The sequence below is a fragment of the Oncorhynchus nerka genome, linkage group LG20 (genome assembly GCF_034236695.1).
Source record: "Oncorhynchus nerka isolate Pitt River linkage group LG20, Oner_Uvic_2.0, whole genome shotgun sequence".
Taxonomy (NCBI): Eukaryota; Metazoa; Chordata; class Actinopteri; order Salmoniformes; family Salmonidae; genus Oncorhynchus; species Oncorhynchus nerka.
Genome location: NC_088415.1, coordinates 36,314,901 through 36,325,466, shown reverse-complemented (window position 1 = coordinate 36,325,466; position 10,566 = coordinate 36,314,901). Strand labels below are relative to the sequence as shown.

The following is a 10,566-nucleotide window of genomic DNA, read 5'->3' as shown; positions in this document are numbered from 1 at the left end:
AAGTGCCCAAAACAAAAAAAAGGAGCTTTTATATCAAATAAAAAAAGAAATACAGACAAATTCTGATTCATCTTCAACTTCATGTAATACTTTATCTTAAACTACCTTTACATTTTTATTTTACATTATATAATCCACTAATGATAAAATAGCTCAGGCTTATTCATTGTCAACAATGTGAGTAAACCACTGCAGTGATTTCAGGAAAAGGCGGTTTCCTTTCCTCAAATCCAAGAGAGAAAGTCACATCTGCTCTTAGCCTGATCCTCAGCTGACCCAGAGGCAGGGTGGGGATAATCATTGCCCTCTTTCTTTTTTGTTTTTACTCAGTGCCGGGGTCAGCGAAGCTCCCAAGTGACCAGCGACAGGGCCAACAGCCAACTGACTGCCTAATCTACTCTGACCTCCCTTCATTAGTAACCCCCTCCCTGGGCTTCTCCTCAGACCTGGGGCTGCTGGGGGGACCTATTTGTGGTCCTCCACTCGTCTGAGGGGAAGGGGATAGCGGGATAGAGACTGAAGGAACAACAGCTGCTGATGAGGACATCACGCTTCCCATGGAAGAGCAGCATCCTCCTGAGAGAAGGTGCTGTAATCTGCAGTAATCGAATTCTCAGACATATATGATAGCCACAGTATGTCTCGAAGCCACATTGTATGTGAGTGAACACATGACGTTGAACATATTGACACATGACGTTGTGTGATCTGTATTGTATTTACAAAAACAATCAACAGTGCAAGTCACATGATGATCTTACACGGAAAGCTCTTGAAAACTTTCACAGACACACAAAAACATAGAGATATTAAAGTCGTTATACAAGCAGTGTTAAATGGACAAAGTGTAATTAAATGTACTTTGTGTTCAGAGAATCTGCTGGGGTGCCAGAGGAATGCAAAGAATTGTAGGCACTTTTTTCTGACACGGTATAGTGATGCCATCATGAGTTGCAATGGGAAACATTTACACACAGCAAAGAACCCAGTAGCAATACAAGGTGACATCATCTGTCTGATAAACAGTCTTGTGTCTGTTTAATAATTGATTTAATAAGGTGTTATTTACTTAACTGACTTGATTTTGAGTGAATCTGGATTCTGCTTATTCCACATATTTAACTTGGTTTAAAATAATCATACATGTATGAAAAAAGTCAACCATCCTAAATTGGTTTAGACATGATTCTTCTGCCCCCTGGCTGTGTATATAGAGAAATATAATGTCTCCTATTGCCATGGAAGTGTTGGGTCTTAACCAATATATCCGTTAAACAATGTAAACTACGGTTTGGTGCCATTATTGCTTAAGCAATCTCTATTTGGCACAACATTTAAAAACAAAGTAACTGAGAATCAAAATGGCATGCCCATACTTCAATGTTTCACTATAACGCCTTGCGATCTTTGAGGGTAGCCTTTTGCATTCCCCCCAATAGTCCAAATGTGGAATCTGTATCCTTGCCGTTATCAAGGACAGTAATGGTTTGAGAACACTCCAAAATTTGAAAGGCACATTACAGGCAACTCCTTCTATATGTACAACTTAGGTCAACTATGCTGGTCTATGGAGTCCCAACTACTGAACCTGGACTCCCAAAGGGGCTGATCTCTATACTATATAAACAACTTTTTGAAAGCTCATATTCTGAGCTAGCCATTAAAATAATTATGGTCCACAGATCTAAGTGAATATGAACAACCCTTTAACTCGAACAGAATATGAAAAATATGACTTTGGCATCCCATAATCCGAACCATCACCTTATACATTGAAGTTTGTTAACAGATTATAGAGTATTTAACACCAACGAAACGTTTTAAGATGAAATTTGCCCCGACTGTTCACTGTGTCCCCTAAATCAGGTAGGCACATTCCTTCATAGGATGTGTGATTGCCCTGCAGTTAAATGCTTCTGGGTCAAAGTTACTCAATTTCAAAGTGCATGAATGTAAATATTCAATGCTTTGCATCTACTATGTTACTTAATGACTCAATAAATCAGAGAGAATTACTGCTGGCAGGCAGCACTGCCGGAAAAAAAAGATGTTGGCTCTTATATGGCATTCACCTCACTCTCTCCCAATTTGCCAGTGGATATAGTTACTATTATTACTATTAAGTTATAACATTAGAATTATCAACAGTGAGAATGAATGGTACCTGACAAAGAACAATTGAGGCCTTGAAAAATATACTTGACTCTGTAAACCTTTGCTCCTATAACAACCTCCACTGTTCTGGGAAGGCTTTCCACTAGATGTTGGAACATTGCTGCGGGGACTTGCTTCCAATCAGCCACAAGACCATTAGTGTGGTCGGGCACTGATGTAGGGCTATTGGGCCTGTCTCGCAGTCGGCGTTCCAATTCATCCCAAAGGTGTTTGATGGGGTTGAGGTCAAGGCTCTGTGCAGGCCAGTCAAGTTCTTCTTGACAAACCATTTCTGTATGGACCTCACTTTGTGCACAGGGGCATTGTCATGCTGAAACTGGAAAGGGCTTCCCCAAACTGTTGCCATAAAGTTGGACACAGAATCGTCTAGAATGTCATTGTATGCTGTAGCGTTAAGATTTCCCTTCACTGGAACTAAGGGGCCTGGCCCGATCCATGAAAAACAGCCTCAGACCATTATTCCTCCTCCACCAAACTTTACAGTTGACACTATGCATTGGGGCAGGTAGCGTTCTCCTGGCATCCGGCAAACCCAGATTTGTCAGTCAGACTGCCAGATGGTGAAGGGTGATTCATCAATCCAGAGAACGTGTTCCCACTGGTCCAGAGTCCTATGGCAGCAAGGTTTGCACAACTCCAGCTGACGCTTGCCATTGCACATGGTGATCTTAGGCTTGTGTGCGGCTGCTCGGCCATGGAAACCCATTTCATGAAGCTCCCGATGAACACTTCTTGTGCTGACTTTGCTTCCAGAGGCAGTTTTAGAACTCGGTAGTGAGTGTTGCAACCGAGGACAGACGACTCTAGCGACTCCTTGTGGTGGGCCGGTCACCTGCAAGCTAACTTCACATACACTGCTGCCATCTAGTGGATAAATTATCTAAGTTGCCCCTGGGCTGGAATTTATGGCCTTATGGCATTTCTCTTGCATTTCAAAGTTGATGTTACAAAAAAATTAAAATGTTTTTTTTTGTATGATCTTTTACCAAATCTAATGTGTTATATTCTCCTACATTAATTTCACATTTCCACAAACGTCAAGTGTTTCCTTTCAAATGGTATCAAAAATGTGCATATCCTTGCTTCAGTTCCTGAGCTACCGGTAGTTTGATTTGGGTATGTCATTTTAGGAGAAAATTGAAAAAAAGGGTCCAATCCTTAAAAGGTCAAGGCATACCTGCTAATTGAAATGCATTCCAGGTGACTGCCTCATGAAGCTGGTTGAGAGAACGCCAAGAGTCTGCAAAGCTGTCATCAAGGCAAAGGGTGGCTACTTTGAAGAATCTGACTTTTATTTAACCATTTTTTGGTTACTACAGGATTAGAAAATAGTAAAAATAAAGAAAAACCCATGAATGAGTAGGTGTGTCTAAGCTTAACTATTAAATTATGTGAATTTGTGCATGTAGCCTACCCCAACAACAACATTTTAAAATGAATAAAGATTTTGTCCAACAACAACAAAAAAGTCTACAACACAATAAAGATGAAAAGATTGAGGCTATTCACAGAAAGTATTTCAAAGGTGTTTGACCCACTTACTAGGGCAGGCATGTTAAACAATCATTGCTAACCTTGAGCGTGGGTTGTGAATCACACTTTATAAAACATTTTCAAATATTAATTGAGCAACATTTCGAAATGTTATATTTTAGTCCATTGATCCAGGTGGATTTCTCTCTCAGAAGAGAGTGCCCTTGAAGGCATGTTCAGAGTCCAATCTCTAATCTTGTCCAGTCATTGTTCATTCCCCACATTATTCACACACCACCCCAGTTGGTATAAGTACTAGCAGGTACTAGTGTCCTTTCCTGGGAGTGTTCTATGAGATGGGCCATTCTGGCTTGGACAAAGCTACTTACCCGTGGTTATGTTAGTGTTTTAGGAATAGGTCACCATCATAAAGGGCACTTGGTGTTACAGAAGTCTCCTGACTGAAACAGGTTGTAGACATTTACCAGTGGGAACATGATGGCAGAGCCCAGCAGAGAGCCTGTCTGTGCCGCTGCTCCACACCACACCAGGGCGCTGTGGCTCTCATCTCTGAAGATGACACCCACCATCACCTTGACATAAGACAGTATCCCTGTGAAGAAGACCCACGACAGCACCTGAGGGTTTCAAGGTAACATTATCAGCAATGTTCCCTCAAAAAAATGTCATCACTAAGCAAATTTCAGGTCTGCTGAAATTTCTGTGCAACTTCCGGCTCACATTTACTGTGAACACCCAGGTTGTACCCACTTTAAGTTGATGTTGTACAAACAGTCCAGTTCAAAGGGAATGGCACAGATCCATATATGGCAATTGTCAATTTGCATACAGCCCTACTTCAGCTCTGATTGGTTATGGCGCACCGGTCTGTGTAGAGTACATGCCTGAGTCCTGCCTGGCAATGGAATAGAATCCTAACTCTACAACAAAATCTCTTGCATAGTTCGTTTTGTTTCGGTATGTTGCAGTTGAAGCTCACATCCACTACAAAACTATGGTATTTGCCTACGGAGCAGCAAGAGGAACTACCCCCCCCCCTAACTTCAGGCTATGCTCAAACCCTACACCCAAACCCGAGCAATACGTTCTGCCACCTACAGGACGGCAGCTCCCGCTCATCCCAGTCAAAGCTCTTCTCTGTCCTGGCACCCCAAAGGTGGAACCAGCTACCCCCTGAAGCTAGGACAGCAGAGCCCATTTTATGAAAACATCTGAAACCATACCTCTTCAAAGAGTATCTTAAATAATCCCACATCAGCTCCCCCAAACGAAAACAAGTGCCTTTTATAAACTAATACTCGCACTTGACTTCTCCCCTCCTGCTCGCACTGACTTTGCTGATAGCTACTTTATTGAGGAAAAATGGACTTACTATGACTGAGATATGTGGTTGTCCCACCTAGCTATCTTAAGATAAGTCTCTCTGGATAAAAGCGTCTGCTAAATTACTCAAATGTAAATGTTATCTCGGTATAGTTATTGTAGATCATTGGTATTCCAGAAAATAATAGGTGATAGCATCTTCCAAACATGACAGCAACAACTTTGTCACTATTCCTTTTCTGCAATAACAAGGATCAATGAACTGACAGAGAGCCAACCCTTTCTTAGAAAGTGTCCCTGGACTGAGACCTACAGTATCTCTACAGGTGGTGTGTTACTCACTATGATGGCTTCTCCTAGTGCGGAGCCTTGTAGTAGTGGACATGGACTCATGGTGGCCATTGCCATGTTGTATCCTCCAAAGACTGATCCAATGAGACACAGTACACCCAGGAGCACTAGTGACCTAAACAGAGACTCAGAACAGGAACTGGTTAGGTACCTGTATCTGAAGTAAAGACATTCTAGATAACTACAGAGATAGTGATGGAAAGCTGAATTACTTTATCATATACTAGTATATGCCATATTTTGTTTTACCTTAGCATGCTGTAAAATGTGTCAACCTTTAACAGTGGAAAGCTATTTCAACCATAATAATCCATTTATAGAGAGTTACTGAGGTTTTACCTTTTAGGAAAAAACATGGCGACTATACAGGCCACTGGATTGGCACAGGATGCCAGAGCAGCCGACAGGTGATATGCCAGGTTACCGTAGGGCATACAGGAGTATGTCTGCACCGAGGTCAAGAGGCCGTTAGTCGCCGCATTCACCCAGACCACCATGAAATAGATAAAAGTTAACTGAAAAATAGAGTGGCCTGATTTAGCCAGCTGTGGCCTGGCCTGACCTGATTCCTCACTGTGGCATTTTGGGTTTGAGTTCTCCCCTTCAGTCACTGCTCCATGGTTGTCTAGTCCGGAGCAGACTGACGCCACTGTGTCAGTGTCTGGAACCAAGTTCTCCGTGGACAGTTCAAAGGTACGTGGGAGCCTGTTTAGTGCAGAGAATGCTGCCAGGCTGATGCACATCATGGCCGCCAGGAAGAAGAAAAACACCTCGGTGGAGAAGTTGGGCGGTAAAAACTGGGTCTGGACAATGTACATATCCTCTTCAGTGAGGTTACCAGAGGACTGAGTGGCATTCACACACTTGGCCATGCCGACGCCCTGGCCGAGAGCCACCAGACCAGGGATAAAGCCACTCAGGCCTTCTCCAATGAAGTAGGTGGGGATGTAGTGGGCTGGTAGCTGCATCATGAAGGGCAGGAAGGTGACAGAGGAGGTGCAGTCCACCAAGGCCAGGAAAAAGGTGAGGATAAAGAAGGCTGTGCTTCGAGATGCCATCGCCACCACTGTGGTCTCATCCCAGTAGAACGCCAGAAGTATACAGGCCAGGACACCTATGGACAACACACTGTAGATGGCAGCTCTCTCCTTCAGACGGCCTGGACACAGCTTGTGCATGAGAGTGACCAGCAGAGGCCCCAGGTTGGCGAGCTGGATGATAACGGTGAGGTAAGATGGTAGTTCCCAGCCCTCGGGGAGAGTGTTAACGATGAGGGGGAGCTCCACCCACAGGCCATTGACAGCCACCCAGGAGCCCAGGCCGAAGCAGCAGGCCAGCACATGGATCCGCAAAGACATGGCTGTATTGTTGCTGGTCCCAGTCAGGTCAGGTGAGGTAGTCTTCTGGAGGAATTTCTGATCTGAAGTGAAGATCTCTCTGAACAGTTTCAACCCGGCCAGCCTTCAGAGCCTAGAAAGAGAGGAAATATCGAGATACCAGTAATACTGAAAGACATTGCTGCTAAAACGATAAAATTACAGTGGGGCAAAAAAGTATTTAGTCAGCCACCAATTGTGCAAGTTCTCCCACTTAAAAAGATGAGAGAGGCCTGTAATTTTCATCATAGGTACACTTCAACTATGACAGACAAAATGAGAAAAAAAATCCAGAAAATCTCATTGTAGGATTTTTAATGAATTTATTTGGAAATTATGGTGGAAAATAAGTATTTGGTCACCTACAAACAAACAAGATTTCTAGCTCTCACAGACCACAGAGGCTCCTCTGTCCTCCACTCGTTACCTGTATTAATGGCACCTGTTTGAACTTGTTATCAGTATAAAAGACACCTGTCCACAAACAGTCACACTCCAAACTCCACTATGGCCAAGACCAAAGAGCTGTCAAAGGACACCAGAAACAAAATTGTAGACCTGCACCAGGCTGGGAAGACTGAATCTGCAATAGGTAAGCAGCTTGGTTTGAAGAAATCAACTGTGGGAGCAATTATTAGGAAATGGAAGACATACAAGACCACTGATAATCTCCCTCGATCTGGGGCTCCATGCAAGATCTCACCCCGTGGGGTCAAAATGATCACACCACTACACGGGGGGACCTAGTGAATGACCTGCAGAGAGCTGGGACCAAAGTAACAAAGCCTACCATCAGTAACATACTACGCCGCCAGGGACTCAAATCCTGCAGTGCCAGACGTGTCCCCCTGCTTAAGCCAGTACGTGTCCAGGCCCATCTGAAGTTTGCTAGAGAACATTTGGATGATCCAGAAGAAGATTGGGAGAATGTCATATGGTCAGATGAAAACAAAATATAACTTTTTGGTAAAAACTCAACTCGTCGTGTTTGGAGGACAAAGAATGCTGAGTTGCATCCAAAGAACACCATACCTACTGTGAAGCATGGGGGTGGAAACATCATGCTTTGGGGCTGTTTTTCTGCAAAGGGACCAGGACGACTGATCCGTGTAAAGGAAAGAATGAATGGGGCCATGTTTCGTGAGATTTTGAGTGAAAACCTCCTTCCATCAGCAAGGGCATTGAAGATGAAACGTGGCTGGGTCTTTCAGCATGACAATGATCCCAAACACACCGCCCAGGCAACGAAGGAGCGGCTTCGTAAGACGCATTTCAAGGTCCTGGAGTGGCCTAGCCAGTCTCCAGATCTCAAACCCATAGAAAATCTTTGGAGGGAGTTGAAAGTCTGTGTTGCCCAGCAACAGCCCCAAAGCATCACTGCTCTAGAGGAGATCTACATGGAGGAATGGGCCAAAATACCAGCAACGGTGTGTGAAAACCTTATGAAGACTTACAGAAAACGTTTGACCTCTGTCATTGCCAACAAAGGGTATATAACAAAGTATTGAGATAAACTTTTGTTATTGACCAAATACTTATTTTCCACCAAAATTTGCAAATAAATTCATTAAAAATCCTACAATACAATGTGATTTTCTGGATTTTTTTCCCTCATTTTGTCTGTCATAGTTGAAGTGTACCTATGATGAAAATTACAGGCCTCTCTCATCTTTTTAAGTGGGAGAACTTGCACAATTGGTGGCTGACTAAATACTTTTTTGCCCCACTGTAGATTAAGGATCAAATGACTAGGACAATAATTATGCTAGTAAAAGTATTAATGTCAGTACTGTAGTACCAAATCTCTCTGAAAGGTTATATCAACTGGTAGGCATTGACCTATAGCCTGGACCATCAATAATGATTAACCAAGAGCAAATATCACAATGTTATTGTGGGCTTACCAAATCTGTTCTTAGTTACTGAAAGTGCATTCCTATTGTCATTGGAATTTGATCTTTAACTTTTAACCAAACAGCTTTTTACTGTGCTATTTTACACTTTAGTCATACAGGGTGAAGCAACCTGTTATAAGCAGATCTAGTTAAACTGATGCTCTCGGCTGTGTTTAGACAGGTAGCCCAATTCTGATCTTTTAATTCACCAAATTAGTATTTTGACCAATCAGATGAGCTCTGAGAAATATCTAATGTGAAAATATCTGATGTGATTGGTCAAAAGACCAATTTGTGGAAAAAAATATCATAATTGGGCAGCCTGTGTGTGCCCTATATTTTATGCACAGGGTGTTGCTCAAGGGTGCAAATGTCACACTTCACACTTTGAAATGACTGGTTTAGTTATTTAGTTACACTGATTACCTCAAAGTCAAGAACATCTACCTAACTGTGGAGCTGGAGTAGTGATTATCAGATGTATTGTATTTTAAATGAATACACAGATGAGACCATTGAGGAGACCCATGAAACCTTGAGACAATACTAGCAATATAACAGATAAGTATTTCAGTCTACTCTACACAGTCGCATGTCAACTAGCTGAAGTCATTTTCACTTCCCTAACACATGGTCTAGAAATACAACATGCCACAAGGCAGTGAGGGCAGCCTGGCCAGCCAGATGCCTGATGACCACCTAGATCACACAGGACACACAATTCAACTCGTGACACTGACACTCCAAACCGTGAACTGGCTCAAGCTGCTGAACATCACATGCTGTTCCCAAAGTGGCGAATGTTTCATTGTTGAACTAGAAATTATATCCGTTTCATATCAACCATTGTCTGTTAAGATGCATCTATAAGTAATTCAGAATGACTATATATTCTTGAGACTCATAAGCATAATTTGCACCATGCTATTCTTGGTTGTGGCTTCTCAGCTATTGGTGCTATTAGCCTTTGCATTTTCACATGACCACCTATACCCAAAACTCTGTATTAAAACGTTTACTTCGACCGGATCCTGGAACTCAAGTCTCTCCTTTTACCTTTACAAAGTCAACTTTGCTACTGCACAATTCGGTCTACACGGCTCGTTTCCTATCTCTGCTAGTGAAAAAATCAGACAGGCGTTTAGCTTTTACGCAATTTCATGATATTGGGCCTAACAAATTAGACAATGTCAGAGCCAATACCATCACATTCTGTGTATCTTCCTGGCTAACAAAGCCCAGATGTGTTATAGTAATTCACACAAAGAATATTTTAAAGTGAAGGGAGTGCAAGAACCTTAACTTCATATTGATCACTATTATTCTTGTCAGAGGAATAGATCATCAGAATCTACCTGAAAAAGGCCTCCTTTACAATATATGAAATTGATACACTTAAGCTTTCATTTTTGTTCCATTGCTTGACTTTAGAGCACAATACAACATTTTTTAAACAACTCATAGGAATCAAGATTCAAAATTGTACTCACAGGTTTCTTGAGCCACTGGGTGGATGCCCTATTGAGGAATCCAACTTCCTCCCTCTCATCCCATATATAGAGCTTTTTTGGGACAATGTGACCGGCTTCCTCTCTCCTTCACACGCAGGCTGGAGGATAAACTAGGAAACTACTGCCTTGTGGGTAGTTCAGAGTCCAGTCCAGGAGTCAGCTCCACCGTGTTAGATTAAACTCAACTGTGTCCTTTTTAAGTCTGTGCAACAGTCATAAAGTCAGACATAGTAGAGATGGGACGTCCCATTCCTCCGCCTGCCCGGCCGCGTGAGACTAATGGGAGACCTAAGGTCCATTTTCTCATTCCACAATTACAGTGCATTTGGGAAAGTATTCTGACCCCTTCACTTTTTCCACATTTTGTTACATTACATCCTTATTCTAAAATGGATTCAATAGTTGTTTTACCCCCTCATCAATCTACACACAATACCCCAT

At 42.5% G+C, this 10,566-nt stretch overlaps 1 protein-coding gene across 1 annotated transcript; it reads right to left on the bottom strand.

The window, feature by feature from the left end:
* Nucleotides 1-3,446: 3,446 nt before the first annotated feature.
* LOC115102406 (solute carrier family 52, riboflavin transporter, member 3-A-like) lies at nt 3,447-10,336 on the bottom strand. Its single transcript, XM_029622325.2, has 4 exons — nt 10,105-10,336; nt 5,683-6,813; nt 5,335-5,458; nt 3,447-4,286 (listed from the first exon to the last, which is right to left on the bottom strand). Exons 2-4 carry the CDS (start codon nt 6,699-6,701, stop codon nt 4,074-4,076), a joined length of 1,356 nt encoding a protein of 451 aa, XP_029478185.1. The 5' UTR covers nt 6,702-6,813; nt 10,105-10,336; the 3' UTR covers nt 3,447-4,073.
* Nucleotides 10,337-10,566: the final 230 nt, after the last annotated feature.

Coding starts and splice junctions, on each gene's coding strand:
- LOC115102406 (XM_029622325.2), bottom strand. CDS start 6,701: ATGTCTTTGCGGATCCATGTGCTGGCCTGCTGCTTCGGCCTGGGCTCC. Junction 5,459..5,682: donor GCCATGTTTTTTCCTAAAAG/GTAAAACCTCAG, acceptor GTCTCTGTTTAG/GTCACTAGTGCTCCTGGGTG. Junction 4,287..5,334: donor CACTAGGAGAAGCCATCATA/GTGAGTAACACA, acceptor TGAAACCCTCAG/GTGCTGTCGTGGGTCTTCTT.